Here is a 27,347-nt window from a genome sequence, read left to right on the forward strand (position 1 = left end):
ATAATCACACAAATTCAAATTGCATAATAATAACTTCTCATAAGATTCCAATTCGCGTATGAACCATCAGTGATATACTAGCAATTGCTCAACGGATATAGGTAACAGCTATACACGCATGCGTATAGTTGTTCCGCTTCTGTATGACTGAGTTGCCAATTCAAATCGATGAATGCACCACACAATACGCATCATGACCATGCATTTTTATTTATCTCTTTGACGTACTCGTTGCAGAACTACCGAAACTGACGGTTTTTCCGAAAGACGTCGAGGTGAACGAGTCGGAATCGATCAACCTCATATGCTACGCTACTGGCGATCCAGTGCCCGTGGTGTATTGGAACACCAGCTCGTTGACGTCGACATTCACGACCGGTTCTTGGGACCTGATAAGTGGTACAATGTCGTCTTCTAACAACAACAACACCACTGATATCAATTATGACTATTACGCTGACGAAAATGCTACCAGTGCTCAGATCTTGAGCATATCGATCGTGAACGCGTCTGATAATGGAGCAGTGGCCTGCGTTGCTGAGAACTCTGTCGGTCAAGTTACAAGTGACGTTTTTCTTCAAATACGAGGTACGTAACCCTTCTACTAAGCCTACTTTATAATTTATGATTTTTGGGTCTTTCCGATGAGTGTGTCTAACCAGCACCTCCAAGAGATAGAAGGCCTCTGCACTGTTTGCCATAAACGCCATTCAGACTAAATAGCAAGTTTGCCACATTTTAAAACACAGCATCCTATTTCGCTTCTTCTTATTTTGGCGTAAAATCTTCCTGATTGGCTCACAAATAGCGCATAGTGATTGGATGTGGGGCATAGAAATCGCCAATTCTGAGCCGATCATTTCATTTCCTCACAACGATGATACTGGCACGAGCAAGGGATTTTTTTCCCTGAATATTCCGAGGGAAAATGGACTACTTACTGACGTCACAGAGGCCTTCTATCTCTAGGAGGTGCTGGTCTAACAGTAAATGAATTGCGTTGAGCTTTATATATATTCTGTTGATGCTACCATCTATTACTTATGGTCGTATGAAATAATAAATGAATTTCATAACACGTTTGGTCATCGGCTAAATCTGGCGAGATCTTTTCAATGGATAAGAAAACCGTTGCGCGACACAACTATTGTCTTCCAGCTTAAACAATGCTGTTGCTCTTCTCAAAGACAGCTGATATCGCTGAAGAAAACCATTCAGGTAGTGTTTTAAATTCTGCTGCGAATATGCCTAATTGTAGTGCCATTGAAAGGACAAATGTTCGAATATCGGCCCTGCGCACTACCAAAACCCTTGCCCTCCTGTCAGCAATCCATCCACAGATAATGTCTTCCAGTTCAAGAAATAAAGGTTGCCTACCTGCCCTACGCTTGAGCTTTCGGCATTTCCATTGTCCGCCTATTGATTGAGGTTATGGTACTCAGGTCGCCATTTTCGGACCATTCGGAGATCCAACTTCTTCTCTGTGCATATTGTCGTAAGATTCTGGATTCCTCCATGATTTCTTTCTTGTACTCGACAGAATAGCTCTTTCTTTATGAAGAGATTTTTGAATGATGGTTGCACAAAAATCGACAAAAAACTGCGAACGCTGAGCTTCATAAAACGCGTCTTTTGGGTATTGTCGTTTGAAGTAAACAAAAGAAGTTCAGTTTAGATTTTCAGGACCCAACGAAGCGATGTGTCGACGGCGGCGGCAACAAATACTCGTCGCTTCATTCGGTCCTCAGCGTCGAACTGTACTGGTTGCTCGTTATGACAGTATAATTTCTATATCATTCATTTATATTTTTATTTGATAATAAATGTGGTAATAAAGCCATCATCTTTTTATATAGTTCAGTACATCTGTCGTGTGTTGGGAAACGCCTAATTGACTACAAAAACTTGTCTGATTGACAATTTTAACTAAGGCTTATTTTCGGGGTAGGGCTGATATTAGGAACATCCTGAAAAATCATGCTAGGGTTTATTTTTGGGGAAACACTGTACATATTATGATTTTTCTTACGAAAACTTTTTACACTTGGAGACCGATGAAACGGCAGTTTTGTATTATAGAATCGTTGAGCGCATGTATTGAATAGTATGGGTATAAGAAGTAATTTTGGTATCGATCCACCTACTGGTCACAGCTGCTGAACGCTCGGAACAAACAAACGTAGTTTATGCAAATGTTTTATTTCCATATTAATTAATTATTTTGTGAATGAAAGGGGAAAATAATTATTCGGAGCCATATTTTTTCATTAGCACCGCCGAAGATCGTGCACCTGGAAGCCACGAACAATTTCTACATATGCATATCGTATGAAGTTACCGGTTTCCCGAAACCGGATCGAGTCTGGTATTTCAACAATCACCTGATTGCGAGCCCTAAGATTAGAGATCTTGAGAACGTGTGGAGCATGAAGAATCCTTATCGGGCAGATGGTGAGTTCTGACATTATTATTTATAGAAACGTTACTCATGAGAATATTCAGCCAATCACACAACTCGGAAATGGTCCACATTGATATGGCAAGTGATGACACTTGGTTGATACCATATTATCATTGAGTTTTTGTGATACCATATCGATTGACCCCTTCACGTACAAGCTTTTGGCAACAAATTTTTTGATGTCTATTGATCAATCTGATAACCTTGTCCTAACTTAACCACAGTGAAAAGGGGTCATTCAAGTATTACGTAAGCAGATTTTCAGCCATTTTGACCCCCCCCCCCGTCAGCAGCTTAGAATATTTCATATCTTCAAAAAGGGGTGGTTGATGACGTAAGCAACCTTCAAACCCCCCTCCCCCCTTGTCATCAAAAGTCAGCAAATCCGAAACTCCCTTCGCCCCCCCCCCCAATGCTGACGTAATACTTGAATGACCCCAAAAGGAAGGAGGAAAAGAAAGAGAAAAAACAAGGAAAATATAATAGATAAGTAGATAAGAGAGTATACAGTACATTTCTCTTTTCACCCTCACCCTGAGTATTCGTTTTGGCTCTTATATTGTATTTAAAGTAAAAAAGGTATACATTATATGTGGGAGAAAAAATCGCTAACATGAATAGGGAAAGAACAGGGAGGAAAAAACAACATCGGCTCATAGGATTACAATCAAGTTTCGTGATGGTGAGGAGAGAGGACAGAAAATAGAGAACTGAATTGAATTTATTCAATTTATTTAATCCAACGGACGTTTGGATGAAATATTTCGTCCGTGATCGTAAAGGGGGTAAATACTTCCTAATAACGTGTGTCGCATCTCCCACGAACACCGGTAAACTTTGTGAAGGCCGTTTTGCTAGTTGAAAATATCGATATTTGTCTACAACGAATCAGACCACTTGTGTATTGGTTACTACCATGAGCGCGGAGATTATTGATCACTACGGCAGAGTAACTACGGGTATTTGATTGTAAAAGCAGAGAAGCTGTAGCACCTTTCACATTTGCAAATATTGCGGTAGCGTTGGGATTTCTAGCACCTGCTGTCGACTTTTTTCCTTCGTAAGGAAAGAAATGGAGAGCAGTCATTGGTGAAAATTCTTGAAGCGGGGTTTAAAGCAATTTACTACCGTTAACGAGTTGGGTTGGAATTGAAGGCGCCATCTATCGATGGTCTTCTCAAGTTCGTTACGAAAAATATCTTATCTATATTCTTCTCCCAGTTCGAACCTAGGACCTGACGGCAACTTTCATGGTGGTAGACAAGCATCTTACCACCACACCACTGGGGCGCTTAACTCCATAATTCCTGACCGATTTTGGTGCTACCGTACGGCAGCGATTTTGAAACGTGGCATCCCCAGCTCCATTGCTGTAGTCACGGTGCTGTAGTACGGTGCTCTCATCCCGATAATGATTGGGTGAGTCGAGTAAACTCCGGTTCATTTTTAATCATTGAGTAGGCCTAGTACAAATATTCTTGACTACGTGGTGGCCTTGACAATGCTTTGATGGCATCCGTGAGACCCGTGACGCATATTTTAGAAAATTAATGTCGTACTAGTGATGCACGAAGTTGCATTTCTGCCAGTATATCACAGGCCGAGTCAATGAATCAGGAGGAAGGGTTCGGATATCTCGGGTCAAGATATCGATACTTTGTTCACTTTTGAACAAACCAGATCTCACCAGTTTGCACTTGAACCTCAAGTTCGAGGTGACGATTCAAGATGAAGTTCCTGAAAGCATCTGGTATGAACTCCCTGCCTCTCGTTAACGAGGCAACCACTTAAAAACCAAGTCCAGAGCAGCGACACAGTGCCACGCCACCGAAAAAAACCAACATCAGTATAGTGAAGTGGATCAACACAACCAATGCTTCCTAGATACTACGTAACGTAACCATGTAGAAAGTATTAGCTCAACACGCAACAAGTCGGTCGATCTTTTGATGCAACGACAATGAGTGGAGTTGTTCGTCTGAGCGTTGTGCACAATGTTGCGCACTTTGCAGTCCGAATCCCCCAGATTTGCCTCTCTTCCCAATCGGATTCTCTCTTGTTTGACGCCACTGTAATCCTTGAAAACGGCATTGGATGATTCGCCTTTTGGTGGGACTGGTTCAATCATACTTTTAGGCAAAAGTGGTGATGTTGCTGATTTTTTCGGAATGCTCTACAGGATTTTCAATACATAAATGTGTGTATCTGGAGACGTATATGGAAGTGATTGCTGCCGTCTACATTTCAAGTCGGCACCATTCGTTCGTTGTAGTGGAGAAAAAATTTTCCCCATAAACATAGAAATACATCTGGATGCGCACCAAGTCAACTGCGCGAAACTAACTCTAAACGACAGGGCCGTCATTTCAACTTTTGCCGGGGGGGGGGGGCAAAGAGCATGTACTAAAGGTACACACACACATATATATATTTGTATATATATACCATATACCATTTGTAGTGTATTTTCAAAAGCCAGGGGAAGGACAATGGCCCCCCTGCTCCCCCTAAATAACGGGCCTGCTAAACGATCGGCTATATGGTGGGGGGGGGGGCACAGATACACAGATCTTTTGTTGAATTTTTCTCAATACGCTGGTAATTTAGCCAGAGTGCAAGAATGCAGGTGGAATAAACTTTATTCTAAGAAGAACAATAATCATTTCGCATTCAAATCATTTTGAAACATCTCGATGCAGTTTTGTTCCAGAAATTGAATAATGTAAACATTTGCCAAGATCTCGAAATCATGTTTTTTAGAATAGTTAAAATAAATTAATAAATATATATACACATACACACATTGGCGTGGGAGCTTTGCGTTTTCCCATATAAGTACTCCCATAAGTATCCCCTTAAACTATGCTCAGTGTTTATTTTACTACTCCATATGCAATGTTAATTTACATTCACCAAGAGCTCCTTGTTTGCTCTTTTATGTTTCGGTATACAGTTGATCATGTTGAAAAATGATAAATCCCCATTGATATGAATATAAAACGACGAAATACTTACAATCTTTATTTATTCAATAATTTCAACATGAATGCTTATAATTTGAATAAATATTTTGATTATAATATTATCACTAAGTACAAGGTGTGATAAACAATGTAAGGTTAGCGGCAAACGCTGAGGTACATTCGTTTTCACTTTTAACTTGGTTTCACCACTTGGATGCCTACCGCATTGATTATAAATAAAGGGTTCGCAATAATCTTTTTCAGCAGCAACCCAAAATCGACAACATGGACAACTTTGTGACTTGCCGGTGTATTTTTGATTTGAACATCCTAAATACTGATCCATTCGCACAAACTTTGAATTTTCATTAATCCAAGCATTCGGCCGAACAACGGTTTGTCTTTTTCCCAAACTTTAGAGGAGACACAATTAAAGTAATCCATTAATTAAGGAAACACCTTCACCCCCCCCCCCCGGATTGCAGCTGTGTAAAAAGGCATAGCAACGTCATCTGTTGATTTCTGCTAGAACACGTGTAACGGAAGCTTTAAAGCCTGTTGATATGTACCTGTTTTACATTTTCTCCTATTTTCTTACTATGTATATGTTGTTGACCATAACTGCCTTCTCCCGAGACCCTGTGACGTAATGTCACTGAATATGTAATTGATTCCAGGCTGCCTGCAGCTCGAAAGGGCGACGCCTGTCAACGATGGGGTGTATACTCTTGTCGCGATGAATGCATACGGAAGAGATAATATGTCAGTCGAGGCCAATTTCCATAAAGGTATGATTTTACGTACTTATACATTTTTACATACCTTTACATAGCTATACATTTTTACACATTCCAATTTACAAGGTGTCCTATATATTAGTAAATAGTTTGAAAATTCATAAGAATTGGAGGAATTGGTACATTTGATAGAGAACGCTTCACGAAAGCAAATCACTGGAAATATGCTAGAGTCCCATAAAATGCAGGATGTACGATTTTAATCTAAATCATAATTTCCTAACTTTTTTCGTGTCAACGCCCTCTTCTTCAGACTTTCCCCCCCATCGCACCCCTCCCACGCAAACTAATTCATAGGATCCTATGTTATACCCGTATCTTCTACCGCTCCCGTGGAACATTCCATCCCCACAATGGGGCGTTAACGCCCACGTTGGGAATCACTGACATAAATCCTGAATGTGTATTCCTGTTACTGACGCTTACATAAGGTTTTCATTGTGATGTTGACATTGGTAGATAAAGCAAGCAGAGTTTTACCTCAGCCAATAAATCGCCGGAAGAGACTTAAGAACGTTCCCAGACACAGAAGAGATTGAAGAAAGCTTCAATCCTAATTTTTTCGTGCGGTACAAAATTCTGCTGCCAAAAATTTGAACTGAATTTTTTTTCTTGTGCCCCACCCCCTTTCGTGGGAATAACTTTTCCGCAAACTGCATTCAAATATACTAATTCCTTCAATTTTTATGAATTTTGTAACTATTTACAAATTATGGGACACCATGTAGATCGAATCTCTGCAAGAGTAGTAATGAAATACAGTGATGAGTTTCATTTCTCTAAAAGATCCAGTCCCGATGGCTCATCCAACGTACGTGCCACAAGGACACCCGATGCCACCAGGATCTACCGTCTCCAAAGTGGCTGGTGCTGGTTCGCAATCGACAGAGACCGTGATGGTAAACAAATGCTAATACAAAGATTTTATTTCGAATAATGTGATTCCATTGTCTCCAATACTACATTCATGATTACCTCTTTTCACGTCTAATTGGCAGTTCTACTCGTTGCTGTTCGGAGGCATCCTGTTTTCCGTCTTGGTGATGGCCTGTTTGTTGTGTTTCGTTCGTTGGCGGAGAATCCGCTCTTCTCCGGACGGTGCCGACGAGAAGATGTGGATGTTGCCGTCGAGTTTCTGCTGGTTGTTCTGCCCCGGGACGACGACCAACGACAACAGGAAACGCAGAAGATTCTTCAGCGAGGGCATCCCGCTGAATCCGGCGAAAATGGTCGAGAACCCTAACTATACCAAAGATGGCGAGAAAGACAATTCAGCCGGTTGGTATAGTGAGAAATGGAGATTTTTAAACATCCTGGCTGATGCGAAGATGAATTCATGAAAAGAAAATTCAAATGCTGCTGCGGGGGAATCGATCGTACGTCTTCCCACATGCCAGATGAGCGTGCTGGGTCACTACACCTACAAAGGCAAACGGGACTGTACACGGGACAATCAGACCTAATTCAGCCAACAGCTTTCAATTACTGACACTGCCACCAGATGGCTACTTTATGCACAAATACAGTCGCCATCTGGCGGCAGTGTCAGTAATTGAGAGCTGTTGGCTGAGTTACGTCTGATTATCTGATTATCTGTCGTCATCTTACAGATTCGCCATCAGTCGGCAGAGTTAGGTCTGACTGTCCAATTACTGTCACTCCTCCTCAAAGTGACTTTATCTGTGTATATGGCCGCCATCTGGCGGCAGTGTCAGTAATTCAGAGCTGTTGGTTGAATTAGGTCTGACTGTCCATGTATGGTCCTGTTCCGCGCACGCTAGCTCTTGTTAAAGAGAAAGGTGCGAACGAGTCGGTGTCAGGAAGAAGACTATTTATTATACAAGAGCGGACACAATATACAAGCGCGCACACACACACACCTACGGTTCAGCCCTAAGAAGAGATGTTCGTTGTTTTTGTAGCGTAGTGGTCTAGCGTTCTCATCCGCCATTTGAGAGGACGCGGGTTCGATTTCCCGCAGAGGCAGTTGAATTTTCTTTCCACCGATTCACCTTCGCAACAGAAAGATATTCATAACATTCGTATGAATAGCTGAGAGTGGCATCACATATACATATCTTCTGAGAAGTGTCGATTTCCAATATATTTTTTTAATAATTTCGTCCATTGACGTCACGTTTATAATTTTTGCAGAGATAAGACACGTCGCCCGAGAGAAAATCAGTTTCGTGCAACTTCTCGGAGAAGGAGCGTTCGGTAGAGTCTACCTGGGAACCGTCGATTACCTGACACCTGAAGAACCGACCACTCTAGTAGCCGTCAAGACTCTCAAGGACTGCCAGTTCGAGGACGCTCGAATGGATTTCGATCGAGAGGCCGAGCTGCTGGCAAATCTCCAGCACGAGAACATCGTCAAGTTCTACGGCGTTTCCACAGATGGCGAGGCTCTCATGATGCTGTTTGAATACATGGCTCATGGTGATCTCAACAATTATCTCCGGTATACAACGCTCTCTATTTTCTCTCTCTCTCTCTCTCTCTTCCTCTGCGTTAAGGTCCATTAGCAATTTTTGACAAGCACCATTACTCGTTGGAGTTCTGACGAGGCACCTGTGCGGTTATTTCGTCATTATAATGGATATGATTGAGATGGGTGGCATGTTTACTTGTTTATATTAGAAGTAGTGAGATGCTAAAGTGTTTATCTCTTATATTACTATAATCAAAATTCCAAATTGCACTTATATTACACACACCTACATATATTCATCAGTTGTAGCAGTTTCTCAACTTTTTTGAAAACGACCACCTGTGTCCCGTATTACGGGGCATACGTGTAATTTTCGTTGCTCTGATTTTTTTTATTTGCCCCGTTTTTTCAACGATACTCATTTGAATTTATAATAATTATTGAAATCGTAACAAAAAAAACCTACACAAACGCGTGCGCGCGCATACACAGTATTTTCATATTATAAATTATATGCCTAATGGCATGTCAATAAATGATAATTATGGCACAAACTACAAATATTAATCTCCCGTATTGGTCGGGTTTAATGTTTTCTACACCGTTTTTTCAGCAATTTTAATTACGATCAGTGATTGTGGCTACTTTTGGCAGTTTTTTTATATCAACGTATTTTACAGATTAATAAATTTAAGATCCTAGTTTATCGTAATTTTCTTAGTGAAATATGTTTATCAGATCATTTGAATATTTTTTTTTTCCGTGGAATACTGTACATTTTTCTTAATTGCAATTTGTAGCAGCCTTTTATCTCCACACCTTTTAGCAACTTTGTAGTAGGAATTAGCAAATTGCATTTAAAGCAATAAATTTAAATTTTCGGCAAAATTTAGTGACATCCTGTATTTATTACCGCAATTTCCTGCATTCTCCTTGATGATGCATGGTGAGCCTAAGTATCAAGGTGTAACGTCATTTGAACTCATATGGTAATTTTATCAAGTCTGCCTGCGGACTATAGGTCGAGAAACGCTGAATTTTAGTATAATAATCGTACCGGTTAGAATTTTCATTTTCATAATACCAATAATTATTTTAAGACGTTAACATCTAGACTTCAAGTCTCGTCAACAAAAAATGCTTGCTTCATACCAAACCTGTGCATTCGTGGCCGTATTTAGGAATGTGCAGCTGCACAAGGTGGCCAAGTCTAGGCGATTCGTGAATTCGCCAAAAACTGGTCTACTACTTCGTGGAGTGACAAGATTTCGGACTTTTGCTGAGGAACGGCGAGATTTCGTGCCATGATATGATGGAAACTATTCGAAGGAAATGAAACATACATAATTTGTGTCGCAGAAGACTTCCGTGTCTCTTTATGAAATTGAAACAATTCAGACTGAGCAGCAGGGACAAAAACAGAGAGACGGGAATAATATAACAATCTTTTTGAGCATGACGGGATATCGTCGTAGTAAATGCTAATTTTTAGAACAGATCTTACAGTCTCGGACATGGTAAATCATGGCAAAGGATTTGCTATCTTCACTTCAAAATATCCAAGACCCCAGATGGCAGAACACAAAACAATCACAACTCTGACAACATAAATATGTTAGGGTCACTCGTACACTCACAACATACGTTCCGGCATGTACCGATTCGTTAGAAATTCCACAGAGGAACGTGTACGAGTTGAATGTACGGCTTAAGCAGTAGTAATCTGGGACATACCACTCGAAAAATTGCCCCGAAAACAAATTTACATCTTCGCGCCTGAATAAATCATGGCAAAGAAATGTTCTTGAGAGATTCTTTTGGGTCTTGTTGGCCTTTTCCTCGGAGTAATCGGTCTTAATTCTATATATAGATGAAAAACCACCTTTCAACGTCACTCCAAATATGCAGGACCTGTAAATTACCTAGCTAGAATTATAATGCCGAAGTTTAGCGTCAGTCTTGAGGAGAGCATGCAAACCGACGTCGAACACGTAATGCAGTTCGAGGGATCCAGAAATTTCGCCTCCCGACATTTCACCCCTGAAATTTCCCCTGCCCGGAATGTGTGAGTGATCAAGTAAGTGACTGACTGTGTGGATTACCAATGATTGGGCGAGTGACCATGTGAGTGAGTGACTGTATGAGTGATCAAGTGAATGACCTATGGGTGAGTGAATGACCAAGTGAGTGTGTGAGTGGCCGCATGAGTGGCGAAGTGAGTAAGTGAGTGACTATGTCAGTGACCGTATGCGTGACCAAGGAAGTGACCGTATGAGTGGCTACACTCACTTATTCTCTCATGTGGTCACATACTGTCACTCACTCATATGGTCACGCACCCACTCATCTGGTCATTCATTCATTTGCCCACTCATGCGGTTACTCATCTCTTCTTCAGTTGGTTACTCGCACGATTAATCACTCATTGATTTGGTCACCTATATGGTCACTCAGCCACTCACTCACTCATATAATCATTTACTTTGTAACTCATTCACTCGGTCATTCATACAGTCACTTACTTGGTAACTCTATCACTCATTTCGCCACTCACACGATCAGGGCTGGCGACGGAGTAACAAAACGTGTCAGGGGCGAAATGTCGGAGGCGAAATTTGCGTAAACCGTAGTTCGACGATGCCAACATTCTACCGAGACTACACAATCTGTTTGCCGTCCCAGAATGCTCTATACGACCTCTTATTCTCCCCCCACCCACAATCCCTGAAGCTCATTCTGAACTGATTCCATAGACACACAAGTCCTCTGATGAAAATTGTATGTTTCATCCTCTCGGTAAGTGTCCACACATTAACAGTGTGGCACCACACCATACAGTTCTTCAGAAACTCACTGTCAAGGGGAGTTTCTCGGGGTAAAGAACTCTATCATCGATATTCATCCGAATTTTACTGTTTGACATCATCGGTAGATGTTCGACGGCCCTTTCGCCAGAGAAACCTCTCCCGTTGACTGTATGTATATATTTTTTTGCATACATTATGTATTTAGACCATAATCAAATTTGGTTCAGCTGTCCATTTCAGTTAAATGTCTTGTACGTTGCATCGAGTTGGTGGCTGTCTTCATGGGGAGAACGACGCGAGTGATTTGATACTTGCGAGCACGGGGCAAGGGGAGCCACCACTATAAATCTGCTAACTTTTCCGACACAACTCTGCCTCTTTTGAGGTAACGGAAGTAAGGTGCTTTGCATCAGTCCGGGGTTGTGAGCGGTTCTATCTATCTATCTATTCTCCCGTTGACGATGGCCGCAATCTGATCAGTTGTTGCTCATGATTATGCTTTACAGAGGAAACTATTTTAAAACAAACATGAGTCCTCGAAGAAAAAAAAAATTTTTTTTTTGGCATAGTATCAAATCGCTCAACGCCATTGATCATCGATGGCCATTAATTACTTCCATCGTCATACCCTATTATCTTGAAAAATGATGTTATTTTCGTACATAGAAGAAAAATAGTTTTGAAATGAGAGACTAGGTACCGTTCCGTCATTTCCCGGTCCATCGTCTGGTGCCGTTTCATCCTCAATTAGATGAAAAAGGTCCTTTTTTCTTCAGTTCTCTTCTTTCTTTTGCCTCCTCTCGCAACCACTTCACGCCGAAGAAGCGAGAAGTTCATACACGAACTTTATATTAAGGTATTTTTTAGCCTTTCTGCAAAGCACTGAGAGTGCTCAGTGTGTACCTAATTTCACACTTACAAGGCCTTTTGGCCTGCCTCTATACCATATTCAAGAATTTACCCATTGGCGTTCTGCATCTGATGGATCAGTGCTCTCAATTTTAAAAACATTCAAGACCATCATGGATTCCACACGGGTGGGGGGATGCAAGCGCGGGGGCGATTGTCCCTCGGAAGAGTAGAATAATATGGAGAAAATTTGTCTGTTCTTCTCCGTCCACACAAAAAGGCTGGTAACACACTGGACCGATATCTATTCGTAGCTGAATATATCTGTCTCAGCTCATTCGCGGCTGAAGAAATCTGCTTCAATCCTTTCGCAACTGAAGATGCCTGCCTCGGCTTCATTAACAGCTGAAGATATCTGCCTCGGCTTCATTCGCCGAAGATAGATAGATAGATCCGCTTACAGCCCCGGACTGATGCAAAGCACCTTACTTCCGTTACCTCAAAAGAGGCAGAGTTGTGTCGGAAAAGTTAGCAAAGCTTTATAGTAGTTGCTCCTCTTGTCCCGTGCTCGCAAGTTTCGAATTACTCGCGTCGTTCTCCCCATGAAGACAGCCATCAACTCAATGCAACATATAAGCCATTTGACAAAAATGGGTGACTGAATCCAATGTCTAGGGAGAAAAATTGCACGTGCACCCAGTGGCACATAAGGACCGGAGACCACAGCCTCGGATTTCGAAAGAAATGTGGAAAAGACTTGTGGGCAAGAAAGAAGAAAAAGAAGCTGGCATGTTGAAGTGGGAGAGATTTGAGAATGGCCTAAATACACAATGCATACAAATTACATATATACAGCGCCTCGACTGTGACGGGAAACGAAGAAACAAAGCCTCCGTCCACAGCGCTGAGCAGTTCTGCTCACCCTTCCCCTTACAGAACATGCAATATAAACACACACAGAATACACACAGAGCCCGCATTGCGACGGGAACAATCAAGCAGAGCCTCCGTTGACAGTGCTGGGCATTCACATTTGAATTACATGCATACATTATTTACTTTACAAAAATTCCCCTTTTTTATACTATTGGGAATGCACATAAACATTACTATGAAGGTAGTATTGGGTACAAATATCACCATGAGCTCATACAAATATTCAAGGTTACAAAATTACTATCATCATTCGCCAAAGAAGATGCCTGCCTCCGCTCCATTCGAATTTGAAAACGTCTTCCTCCGCTTTATTCACAGCTAAAGATATCTGCCTAGGCTTCGTTCACCACGGAGGATGCCTACCTTCTCTCCATTCACAGCTAAAGATGTCTACCTTCCCTTTATTCGAATCTGAAGACGTCTGCCTCCACTTAGTTGGCAGCTGAAATGTCTACCTTTGCTCCCTTCGAATCTGAAGACATATTCGGCTTCATTCGCTGCTGAAGATGTCTGCCTCCGCTCAATTCGTAGTTAAAAACGTCTGCTTCCACTCGGGTCGCGGATCCATGGGCGGGGAATGGGAGATCACCGCCTCTCCCAAGATCAAAATAAAATGGAAAAATTTGTTTGTCCCGTAAAATAAGGGAAAGTCAAACGAACTTGTAGGAGATCATCCGATACACCTACACAATCCACTTCTCCCGTTACATCGTCCTGGATCCGCACCTGGGGGGGGGGGAATGGCAGAGCTCCCTCTTGAGGGACCGGGATGGATTCCATTTCATTTTTATACTATACTATATAGGGACCCGTAAGAAACTGACCTGCCATATCACGAAACGTTCCATCCTATGGGACAGGATGGGACCATCCTCTCCAGGTTGCGAGGAAAAATAAGCGTTCAACATCCTAGTAACTGATTTTAACCGCTTATTTTCCTCCCAACCCACACGGGTAAAGAATTGATATCCCGAAAAGGACAGAGCCCGAGCCTTGTATGACAGGTTATGGGGCGATGAAGACCACTGTCGTTCTTGAAGGTAAGATGAAACGATATAAAGTGGGGAAGGGGACGGAACGGACAAAACAGAACTGGATGACATCGGGGCATCCCCGTTGAAATTCTGGAATGAAGCGTTGGAAATGTCTTATGCATAAAATTTGTCGTCAGCACCAGTCATTCGATAGTAAATGACTACCGGTAACGAATTTTGCTTTTTATTATCAGGGACAGAGCTCCAGAGATATTAGGCAAAGATGATTTCGACTCGAAGAAGAATCTCCCGCTCACGGTGCAGGAGCTGTTGAACGTATCGCTCCAAATAGCTGCTGGTATGCAGTACCTCGCTAGTCAGCACTTCGTGCACAGGGACCTGGCGACAAGAAACTGCCTGGTTGGTGACCAACTTGTAGTCAAAATCGGAGACTTCGGGATGTCTAGAGATGTTTACAGCACGGATTACTACAGGGTATGATTTCGTATATTTCATTATTCAATGTGGTAATGAGCTATTCATCATGTTAGTTATAAACATGTTATTTCGACGTTGCATTGCAGGTAGGTCGTCATACAATGCTGCCTATCAGGTGGATGCCACCAGAAAGCATACTATACAGGAAATTCACTACGGAATCTGATATATGGAGTTTCGGTGTCGTGTTATGGGAAATATTTACTTTCGGGAAACAGCCTTGGTATGAATTGTCGAATCTAGAGGTAAGTTTGATTACTAGAAAAATTTTAATCTTCTTCATGCACTGAAATGCCACTGAATTGGGAATACCTACTACTGTACTTACCGTGATGCAGATATTGGTCGAAGAGAGAGACCAGGATCTTCCAACCCCAACCTAAGTCAAAGGAGTCGCCTTCCTTCTAAGATCTTAGTTCGGCCACACATTGGTTGGAGAACGCCAACAGTCAAAACACGCGGTGGCGTATTAATGTTCTTGGAGAGTGTTCTGGGAGTGAATATTCTCCAAGCGACATTGTGCCAGGATGGGCAAGTGTCTAGCCTGTCTATGTAGCAGTATAAAGCAAACATTGGAAGCAAATATTTGTGAATGGCTATTGGACCAGGCTGGATGTGAGTGTGGCCCTAGCTTAAGAGAAAGCACACAAGCTATTATTGAATCACCCTGACCTTGCAGAGTACCACCCTAGCATGCGAAATCTTTCGGCTCATAGGGTTGCCGCAATATTTTTAGACCACCTTTAGCGTGATATATTTTGAAGTTATCAGCATGATCCTTACTCTTTGACCTGTGTCCTAGGCAAGACATTGATGGCATGCATCAAGAAATTTTACTTTCATGGGTTTTGGTTCTCGAACCCTTCGCATCCGATACATATTATTCTGCCGCGATCGAATTGGTCCGAATCGAGGGCTATTCACCTTTTGTGTTAGTCCATGGACCCTTCCTGACAATAGGATGAAAGTCACCTTTACACAGAATAATATTTAGTATGTAATAATGTAATAAAAAATAAAATAAGTTCATTTTTTTCCCCTTCAAGCCCAAGGACCACTTGAAATCTTTTGAAACATTTCGGGGAGTGGGAGGAGGGGCCTAAGAACTCCTGGTGTAGAGATCTAGATCATGAACTCTAACTGTTATACTAATAAGAAAGACTTATGTGAATTTGTGAATAGCACACAATTGGCTATATACAGTGAAACCCCTCTCAACGGTCACCTTTCAGATGCGGTCACCTCTCTTTTACGGCCAAATAATAATTCCCCTTGTGTAATAAAAGTACGAATTTCAAACCTTCTGATAAACGGTCCTCCCCACTTTAACGGACCAATTTTTTCGTTCCGCTGGTTTCCGCGAAAGAGAGGCTGTACTTTATTTGTGATTCCAATACCGCTATTATTGACTGTTATTTCATTGCAGTTTAGTGTATGTGTATGAAATTTCTATGATCCATGAATTTCATTGTTTTTCATTTATGCGTTGTCTTCAAACGCAGGTCATCCAGAAAGTAACTTCGGGTAAATTGCTATTGCGGCCGGAACATTGTCCGGAAGAAATGTACCAGTTGATGTTGGGTTGCTGGCAGATCCGCCCGCACGAACGCATAACCATGAAGGCTATCTACAAGCAACTGAATCAGCTGTGTAACAAGTATCCAGAATATATGGAAGTCATCGAGTAACATTATATGGGCTTGAAAACATGAACCGTAAAATTCATGGAATTTCCATTGTTTTTCATCGGGGGTTTTCCTTTATGGAAAGAATCTTGGAGCTTTTACGTCCGTCATTGTAAAGTGTGTTGTAAAATGTAACGCATCATTTCTCATCATGAAAAATCGAAAACAAAAAGTAATATATATAAAACGAAATATATGTATGAGTATTATTATATTTTGTCTTAGTTTCTGGTGTGTTCTCGGACTCTGTACGAAATGGATATGTAAAAAAATAATTTTCATATGGATATACTCTAATTATCATCTGTATTAATTGTCTGAACACCTGCATTTTCTTTTCAAAGTGGCTGGTTTTGGTTGGAGCATTTTTCTACGATAGTGGTTCTACCTAGGTCCCATTTTTGTTGTTCCTGCTGCCATGACGGGTTATAAGGGTATGAGGGTTTTTCATTTGACCCTCTAATGTCCAAAGACAGCCGAAGATGGCTCAGATAGAGAGTATGAGTATGTTTTTCTGAGGCTTCTGTAAACGGCGGGGATGAAGATGAAAGCTCTCGCCAGAGGTGGGAACTAGAAACACAGGTCCAAGTTCCACAAAAGGATGGGTAGAAAAAAAGTAGCCAAAACTTGTGTGTGTGGACGAGTTCACTTGAGAAAAATATCTGAGTGTTAAAAACTCTCTCTTTAACAAGTTAATGAGAAGTGACAAGAATTCTCAATGATAAAATGTGCGTACCAGGTAGAAGTAAATGCAATGCCTTGGACCTGAAAAGAGCATGTTCAATATATTTATCTTACTATATATATATAAAATTGATTTCCTATGAGTGTGTGAGTGCGTGTGCGCGCGCTCGCGCTCTATACAAATCTGCATCTTTAGATCGATCGTCCCCAAATTTTGCATGTATACCAAACGGGGCTGGACTTGAACTATAGGCTACTTTAAAAGTTCGTCAAAGCTGGGCAAATTCCCGAAATGCGCAAAAAACTATCGGGCAACAATGGTTTCTGAGCCTCAACAATCACTTTCGGAATGTTTACTTTGGTTACCTTGGTTCCCTAGCAATGCGTTGAGACAATTTTTTATCACTCCTTTAATGATGCCAGTATTGCGTGTTTATATTCCTTTATAATGTGGTTTGTCACTTTTTCAATCGTCTCAGTAATTGAAGAAACCCCGTGCAGCGTCGGGTATTATAGCTAGTTAATTTATATTTTGGGAGGGGAGAGGAGTGTCAAGTTCGGGCTATAGAGTGGTTTGTTACAGTACTTCTCAGTGGAATTGGACAAAAATTCGGCGAAAAGATTGGTTGTTGGCGATGACACAAACGGGAGATGGCATTCTAACGCAAAAATACAACATTAAATATTGAAGGATCAGACACACCCGGCTTCACATCGCTCAGATGACATATCAAAGCATTCCCAGGTGGATGGATGTTTCTGAAAGAACAAAGAGTTGCCTGAAGGGAGGAAGGGAAACTCAACACCCAAGGAACCCCAGGACAGCGCCCCCCCCCCCCGCGGGATAACCCAACCAAAACTCAATCCTCACATTCTTGAGCAAAATGTTGTGTGACGACAGACCCTCTCAACAATCTAGAACAGTATTCTTCACTCTTACGTTTGCGGACCGGTGGAAACAAAAGAAAATTTGCGGTCGGCAAAAACATTTGAAACAAAATAATTTGTGGACCGGACAGGAAGAATTCAAGGAATATCTTACGGGCCAGATGAAGACAAATACATTTGAGTGATAACTTCAAGTGTCTTGGCCAAATATAAATAATTCGTGAAAATAATTTGAAAAATAATCAAACTGGAAAAAACCGAAATACAAATAAATTTGAAGACAGCATTTTAATTTTTAAATATGAAATTACTTAACGGTTACATAGATTGTGCCAAATTTTAAGCAAACTGGCAGGAAATTCCCACTGACGCATCGGTACGCAGACCAGCTGTTGAAGAACACTGTTCTAGTTCACATTCAGTTTTCTTGTAGTATCGACGTCGACGATGGCTCCAGGTTCGAGAAACTGATCGGCGGACTAGATCAGTGTTCTTCAACCATTTAATACTTGCGGTCCAGTGGAATCTTGCGAACAATTTAGTGGACTGGCATTAATGGGAGCAATTATTTGCCAACCCGCAAAAAAAAATAATTTGTATGAAAATTTCCTAACATTCGGACTTGATTTTCAAATATAAAATCTAATACATACAATTCGAAAAACAGATGAGCTGCTGCCACTTATCAAATAAACACAAAACTCACTGTTGCATTTCTGGAAGTAAAATTGGCCGTTGAGTTAAAACCGGTATGTACAGCATGGGAATGAAAAATATTGTGCGATGTTATATATTTTTTTTGTTTTCTTGCTGCACACCGGTGTGAATTTTATGCTCTATAACACTAGTTGATATGTTTTATGTTTGTCGCAGAATTTCTCTCTCAGGCATCGAGCTTATATTACTGTAGGGAGTACGACGTCAGTTGTCTCCGCCTTGGAGAGCTGAAGATACTCTCCGACACGACCCAGCTTTCCAGGAGGTGAAGAGAGGAAGTTGTCTTGCACAACAGCTCTGGGCGTGAGCGGTCATCAATCAATCAATCAATCCGCCTTGGCAGTGCATCATTCGTTGGGAGATCATGTGACGCGTTGTGTGACTGGCGGCGCGATCTCCGTTATTTTGGAATGACATCCATAAGAGTTTGAAAGAGTTTAAAAGAATAAAGTACAGAAATAATTTCAGCATCAATGAGATAGTTCCGAAATTAATACAACAGATAATTTTAGCATTGATGAAAAAGCTATGATTCCAAAATTAATGAAAGATGTAAATACAGAACTGATAATTGAGATAATTCAAAAATTAATGAAAGATGTAAATACAGAATTGATAATTGAGATGATTCAAAAATTAATGAAATAGATGATTTCAGCATTGATGAAAGTTCAAGAATAAATGAAAGATAATTCCAGAATTTACGAAAGATAATTTTAGCATTATGAAAGAAACAATTCCAGAATCAATGAAAGAAGCAAATCCAGAATCGATGAAAGAAGCAAATCCAGAATCGATGAAAGAAGCAAATCCAGAATCGATGAAAGAAGCAAATCCAGAAATAATGAAAGAAATTATTCTAGACATAATGAAAGAAATTATTCTAGACATAATGAAAGAAATTATTCTAGACATAATGAAAGAAATTATTCTAGACATAATGAAAGAAATTATTCTAGACATAAAAGAAATAATCCTAGAATTAATAAATGAAATTATTCTAGACATAATGAAACAAATTATTCTAGACATAATGAAAGAAATAATTCTACAATTAATAAAAGAGATTCTTGAAGAGATATACTAACGAAAGAAATAATTTGATTTTTTTTGATTGTGAAAGAGTTCTCCATCCTTTTTCAATCTTTAAAAGATAAATTAATTGCAATATTCAGAGACTGAACTGTTTATAGATAATGTTTTAAATAGTTTCATTATATATATTACTAGCTATAATACCCGGCGCTGCCCGGGTTTTCTTGAATGAGGCTTTTTGTATCACGTGGTATCTCCCTCTTTCTTTGAGGAACATGCAAACCGTGTCTAAGTTAACCAATATGGCGACTTCCTGCGCGACTTCATGAAATAAACAAATAATGATTTAAAGAAACGTAGAAATGAATATATATATATTTTCCCCCTTTTTTAAGGGTCGCTCAATATTTTGACCCCCCCCCCCCCCCGAGCTTCCAAAAATGCTTAATTAAAGCTGTGGAATTTTTCGATGTACTTTTTACGGGCCCATAATTAATTTTAAAATATCTTACCTCACATGAATTTATGCAGTTTGAATATCAGAAGACAATACGGAGACATTAATTTTCATGCTTGAGAAGATATAAATAAAAAGTTGAAATCAATGTTATTGCACGAATATCCAACTCAAAAGTAGGTCCGGCTAATCACTTCATATTTAATCTCCTGGGCTTCGTATACCTCTAAGCAAACTCAATATTTCAAAAATCGAGAATTCAATACAATTTTTAAAATTATTGATGTAGCAGGAAACTCCCAGTACATTTCCGCATTTATGCAGTAAAATCTGCAATTTTAACACTGATATCTATGGGGATCATCCTTTGCCTGACCAAAGTGATGCTGATGATGATTCTGACGACTATTGAAAAAAGTGGCGAACCATTATAAAGGCATAAACTGTTATACATATACACTGGCAGCGTTAAAGAAGCGACAAACCATTGTAAAGCCATATACACGTCTTAAACGCATTGCTAGGGAACCACGGTAACCAAAGTAAACGTTCGGAAAGTGATTGTTGAGGCCCAAAAACCATTGTTGCCCTGCGGTTTTTTGCCCATTTGGGGCATTTGCCCTGGTCTGACGAAATTCTAAAGCAGCCTATCGTTCAAGTCGGGTCCCATTTGGTATATATGCAAAATTTGGCGACGATCGATCTAAAATTGTAGATTTGTATAGAGAACACACACACACACACACACACAGACACACACACAGAAAATCAATTTTATATATGTAGAAGATAGATAGATTAAATAAAGAAAAGTATTTCACACATTTTGGTGTGTCGAATATGAAATAATTTAATCGAAAATAACGGGCATAACCTTTTCTCCTTGTTCCCTTGCACTGACGCATTAGTGAGAGTTCACTGTAATATGCACTGTAATCAGTCATAGACAAAAAAAAAAAAACAGTTTTATTGCTGATGCTACCTATCAAATAAAAAAATTATTTCGCACAATTCTAAAAGTATGATTTATTATTAGTTTAAAATCGATGTAAATTATCAAAATGAACAAAATATAGTATGATATTATACACAATTTACTTTTTTGCTCCCAACTAGACTAACATTTTACCGGTTACTAGATTGTAGCGGTATTTGTTATTAAATATTATTTTTTGTACTTTTGCTGAACAAATCTCTCTCTTTTACGTAAAAAAGAAATTTCACAAGCATTCTTCTCACCTCGAAGAAGGTAGTAGCTAAGAATTTAGCGAGTTTCTCGGGGACCGACGGAATATTCCAGCACCGATACGTGATTGAAGAACACTGCTCTAGATAGCCAAAGACTGCTGCTGCTTCTATTTCTTGCCCATCGAAGTTGATGACCAAGCTGAAGCTGTGGGACCTATATTTGCATTGCTGCTTTCAAAAGAAATAAAACCTTTGTGAACGCACGTAAAATCAAGAATTCCGAGTTTACCGAAATGCGTTATGTGTGTTTCCTTGCAGCTATTGTGTGCTAGTCTTTTCATTTGATCCCATCAAGTACATTGTCATTCTAAACCAAGGGTGATCAATATTTAAGAGAGTACCGGGTTCTTCATTAGTGTTTGAAAACGAGTAGCGGCCCACTGGAGTGATCTATAAATATGTCGCGGGTCACTCAAGTGATCTGGAGATGAGCAAGGGGCCAATTTGGTCATGTGTAAATAGGCCGTGGGCAGCTGCAGTGCCCTGGAACTGTATCACGGGCCACTTAAGTGATCTTTAACTGTATCGCTTAGTTCACTTTCATAAAATTAAGTTAGAGGTCGCGGGCCAAATAAGATGGCTCTGAGAGCCAGATTTTGCGCAGCGGGCCAATATAATGGTCAGCTATATCGTCGCGGGCAGCATCAGTATTGAAACTTCGGTGTATAAGCCGCTTCATTATTAATTGAAATAATTATTTAGTTATTAAATTAATATCGTCCCTAGAAATAAGAAGTTTGTAAGCAGTTTGTTAATCAAGAAATATGATGTTGGAACCGATACTTCAAATAATAAATCACAAATTTAATTTTTTTCATGGTACTTTTACTTTGTCGCGGGCCGCACAAAATCACTTCACGGGCCAGTTGTTGGCCACCCCGTTCTAGACAATCATGTCATTCCTGCTTCAGCACACCGGTCTTAACAGGATGACAGGTTGCCTTGCTGCCAGAAGTGGAATACTTTAATGTTTAACTATCGTATCGACGTGTTCAAGATCTTGTTCTCAACTTAATCGTTTTCGTACGATTTATGGATCAAATGTTGTGGATTTTTTTTCTCTTTGTCTCAGGCAAAGCTGATGAGAGTCGACCTACTGAACTCAGAGCACTGTACAGTGGAACATGGTTGATTGGTTCTATTCTACAAAGTTTCTCACAGATATTTCCACGTTCTACACATCGCTTAATCTCATTTAAAGCTTCGTCTTCCTCAGACGGGGTCCCGTGCATAAGCTCTTGCTGTTGAGCGCAATGGAGATCCATCAGTTCGTCTGTGAATATGACCATGTTCCTCCACTAGTTCTTGAATGCCGGACTCTTGCACGTCGAGTCCCATAGTCTTCCCAAGGACACAATCTCTTCGACAAATGTTGGTTCCTATTCATGAGCTAGCCCCCCTAAAAGTCACGTTCAATAATGCAATCAGCCCACAGTTTTCTCCAAGCAGAATTTAAAAAACACTTCAAGCGCACATTGCTACATCTAGTTTCGTATTGTAAACAGTTACGGTCGTACGGGCGTTCATTATTCGAGATAAGTACGCTGACTCAAGAGATTATAAGAAGAAAATTACCCACAATTTCACAGCATGTGTGCAGGCGAAAGTGAAAAACCATTGGCTCAATTGTGATAACGTGAAAATAAATAAACAAAGCGCTAAGTTTTTGCTCGTAATGCGAATCATCGCTCTATAATCGAATTAAAATTTGTTCAAAATTTTTTGCTTGTTATGCGAATTTCTCGTTAACCGAAGTTCCACTGTAATTGGTTTGTAACCGCAATCCCAGTTCAGATTCGTACCACACTCACTAAATTGAGTTGTGATAAGGAGTTGCGATTCCACCACGACAGTCGTTTCGCACCAAAGGTTTCGTACGACATGTCTTCACTTCTGTCGCAACGTGCACTATCAAATTGGGAGAAAATTTACTAGTACAGTAGACTCTCGGTAACACTCCAAAAGTATCGACAAACATGTCGACTTAAGCGGATGTCGAGTTATCGGGGTTTCGCTCTAAATTTTTGTCTGATCGTTTTTGTGTACGCAATTATACGCATTCAAACAATTCGATTAAATAAAATGCTAATTCTCTCATTAATTTTAATTTGGGGTTGTTTCATAATAGAATCAAAACATATAAAAAAATCTACCTCATGAAAAATAATCAAGTATATTTGTTTGTATTTCTTTCCGCAGAGAAAACAAAAATCCTTCTATACTGTTCAGTTTATCCCGCGATTGTTCGGCTTTTTCCTGAGTGCGTAGGAATCGACGTATCACATCTACAGCGTTTAATGCATCATGGCGAAATGGTACAGATACTTCTTCATCTGAACTTTCTGATTCTATTTCTTCGGAACACGAAGCACTTCCTCTTTGATTGATTGATTCTAGAATATCGTCGTCTTCTAAAAGTCCTGAAGTTGCAAGATCAGAGTCAATGTTCACAAATTCATCCTCAGTGAAATCACCCGTAGCATTATTCATGCTTTCTCCACATGTAATTTGAGAGGAATCTTCGGTTAAATTTTCGTTTTCCAAAGACTCGGAACAAAAACCAACATCACGAAAGCAGTTCCGAATCGTGGCACTCGTGACTGACTTCCACGAAGAAGGAATCATTTCAATAGCATCTAAAACAGAAATTTTTGCGTCCATTCCAACATCCAAAAATTCAAAAATGTTTTTGGTCTGTAATTTTCTGTAAAAAGTTTTCATACTTAGGATAATTCCTTGATCCAGTGGTTGTGAAATTGCTGTTGAATTAGGTGGTAAAAAGCATAATTTTATTGCAGAAAGGTCCGTTATTTTTGGATGAGCGGTGCAATTATCCAAAATAAATAAAACTTTTCTTTTCTCACTTGAAAATTTTCTATCTAACTTCCTCAACCATTGTTCGAAAATATCTGATGTCATCCATGCCTTTTTGTTGCCATCATAGTCCACAGGAAGAGTTTTAACTTTTTTAAAGCACTGCGGGTTTTTTGATTTTCCGATAATTAACGGTTTCAATTTTTCAGAACCGTCTGAGTTTGCAGCCAAAAGAACTGTCACACGATCTTTGTGTTTTTTACCTCCTTCACATTTTTCGCCTTTGAAGGCAAGCGTTTGGTTAGGTAAAAGGCGAAAAAATAAACCTGTCTCATCACAATTAAACACATCTGCATATTTATACCTTTCTATCATTGGTCTCAGAATATCATTCTTCCAATTTTCAACAGATTCTTGAGATGCAGATATGCTCTCTCCACAAACTTTCCTAAAAACAATGCCATGGCGCTCTTTGAATCGGGTCAACCATTCACTGCTCGCAGTAAAATCAGCTTGATCGAGACTTTTTGTGAAATCCTTTGCTTTCTCTTGAATTATTGGTCCTGATAATGGGATTGAGTGAGATCGAGCGGATTTGAACCACAAAAGAGTTGCTTCTTCTACGTCACTGAAGTCTGATTTTCTTATGCGTTTTCTGCTTGGTTCATAAGAAGATTCAAATGCTGACAAAATTTTTTCCTTATTTTTGGCAAATGTTGAAACAGTGTTCCGTGCAACTTTATATTCTTTGGCGAGTTCACTCTGAGTTTTACCCGATTCTAGTTTTTTCAAAATTTCAACTTTTGATTTTAAACTTAAAGTGTGAAGTTTGCGGGGAGCCATTGTATTCACGGCCGTCGATACTCAAGATGAAAACGAAATGATATATTCAGCGTCTAACCAGGCTTTGGCCCTTTTTCTTCTACTCCTTTTCCAAGAAATCGTAAAACTGAGTTCCACCGAAAACATTCTTTACAACAGATGATATCAAAACTCACAATAGATAAGATTTTTATCCCTATTGGATGTTGACAATATCCAATAGCCGTGACATTTTCTTTGCACTTTGGATGGTGTTTGTAAAAGTGAACACTGTGACAAATTGTAAAATTATCAAATACCATAGCACAGTGTTTCTGAATCTGCTTGAACCGAACGACCAGTAAAATGTCTGAAACAACGCACCACTTGTGTCCCGTATTACTTGCTGTAATTTTAGTTGTTTCAATTATTTTTATGCACTTGTCCCGTTTTTTCAACGATGCTTATTTGAATTTGCAATATTTACTAATGAATACACACAGCGTTTTATTAACGGTATATAAATTATACTGTTAATGAAAACGCTGTGTGTATAAACAGAATATAAATTATACTATGATAATTAAGGCTAAAAAATAATATTCACCTCACGTATTTGTCAGGTTCAACGCTTTTTCCTAAAATTTTCAGCAGTTCTAACAAAAAATTAGTGATTGTAACTACTTCCTGCAACGTTTTTGATGGCTAATGATAATGTTGTCTAATAATAATAATAATCTTCGAATTGATAATGTCCCATATATTTTGCCCAATTTTAGATCCCAGTTTATCGTATTTTTTTTCAATGAAATATGGTTATCCGATCATTTGAATATTTTTTTCATGAAATAAATTTTTGTTTACCGCTATTTGTTGCAGCCCTTTATTCCCTTCCCTTTCAGCAATGTCCGAATTAATTAGCAAACTGCATTTTCAGGCAACAATTTAGTGATGATATATCACTAAATTGTTGATATATCACTAAATTTAATGGCGTATTTACAATCGCCATTTCCCGCATTTTCCTCGATGATGTATGGTGAACCTAAGTATGAAGGCGCATATTTAATTAAACCCATATGGATATTACTAATTACAATGGTTGAATAATTTTTCATTTAGTGAGAATTAATTTGTTTTCTACCACCCATGCCATCGTCGCGGTCCACCTCTGGTTCGCAGACCATAGTTTGAAAAACACTGCCATAGCATATTTCAGAATCTATTTCGAAAATATTTATGTTACGGCCAAAGTCCGAAGTGTAGTAGCCGCAGCATCCGAAGAAAACTCTCCAAACCAAAACTGCTGAGTGTTCAGACAATTATAGGTAGTTAGTTTATGACTTCATTAACTTACGTTGGGAAAATTCTGCATACTTATTTTTTCGGCGCTTTTCTTGTGCATATTGATGGTTTTTCTTTTTTGTTCAGTGTTGGAAAATCGATGATGATGATGTTTAAACATCGATTGACAATGTTTTTGGTGTCCCCCCCCCTTTTATATGTTACAACTGTTATGTAAATGAGTTGAACATTTGTGAAATTTATATGGATTGTGCGTATATACATAAAAAAATAAATGTACATTTCATTCTCGTGAATTGCCTTGTAATTAATTGAAGATTATATGACTAAAATTTCCACAGTGATTAGAGCCACGGAAGCTCTAAGCTATGCATATTGCCTCACACCAGAAACATGAATATGCAAATTTTTACTTTTTTTTTTATCACAGCTGGATTCCTTATCTAGCTATATTAAGTTTTGCCAGCAGTGAGAATGTGTATCCCTATTGAAACACACGTTTCAGAACACTAAAGAAAATAACTTCCGTAAGTAAGATGGGTAGAGTAAAAAAACATTCAAACGTCATTTCCCATGTTATTTTTTCCCAGCGACACATATATATTGCGCACTTATGCTTCTGGCATAAGGACAAGGCCGTAGCAGGAGTGGGGGGGGGGGGAACTTGGGGGATCCTGTCCCCCTCCCGAAATGTGAGAAAATGACTGGGGAAAGGGGGAAATCTATTCAATGACTTTGGTCACCGTCCCGAAATGCAAGTGGTCCTAAACGAAATTTCTAGACGATATGTAGTATGTACACTGGTGTAAGAAATTAAGATAATTTTTTGCAGGCTTGGTCGATTATCTCTAGAACTACTGTACCGATTTTAATGAAATTTGATATGTACATACATTGATACAATACAAAACAAATAACCATTCAATAACTGTAATACACACGCATGATCGTGCGTAACACTCGTTGGAGTCGGAAGGTATGAAACAGCGGTTGCAGA

At 39.6% G+C, this 27,347-nt stretch overlaps 1 protein-coding gene across 1 annotated transcript in view; it reads left to right on the forward strand.

Annotated features, from left to right (window-relative positions):
• LOC149088022 (high affinity nerve growth factor receptor-like) overlaps positions 1 to 16,611 on the forward strand; it is a 144,717-nt gene extending 128,106 nt beyond the window's left edge. The window contains exons 6-14 of the mRNA XM_089252728.1: positions 238 to 588; positions 2,272 to 2,451; positions 6,102 to 6,212; positions 7,008 to 7,120; positions 7,220 to 7,499; positions 8,376 to 8,682; positions 14,473 to 14,713; positions 14,803 to 14,961; positions 16,219 to 16,611. Of these exons, the coding sequence (XP_089108854.1) occupies positions 238 to 588; positions 2,272 to 2,451; positions 6,102 to 6,212; positions 7,008 to 7,120; positions 7,220 to 7,499; positions 8,376 to 8,682; positions 14,473 to 14,713; positions 14,803 to 14,961; positions 16,219 to 16,404 (1,928 nt within the window). The 3' untranslated portion in view covers positions 16,405 to 16,611. The remainder of the gene's footprint in view (positions 1 to 237; positions 589 to 2,271; positions 2,452 to 6,101; positions 6,213 to 7,007; positions 7,121 to 7,219; positions 7,500 to 8,375; positions 8,683 to 14,472; positions 14,714 to 14,802; positions 14,962 to 16,218) is intronic.
• Positions 16,612 to 27,347: the final 10,736 nt, after the last annotated feature.

The sequence above is a fragment of the Pholcus phalangioides genome, unplaced genomic scaffold (genome assembly GCF_987345545.1).
Source record: "Pholcus phalangioides strain wild (caught in Gottingen) unplaced genomic scaffold, Ppha-v1.0 ptg000003l_1, whole genome shotgun sequence".
NCBI lineage: Eukaryota > Metazoa > Arthropoda > Arachnida > Araneae > Pholcidae > Pholcus > Pholcus phalangioides.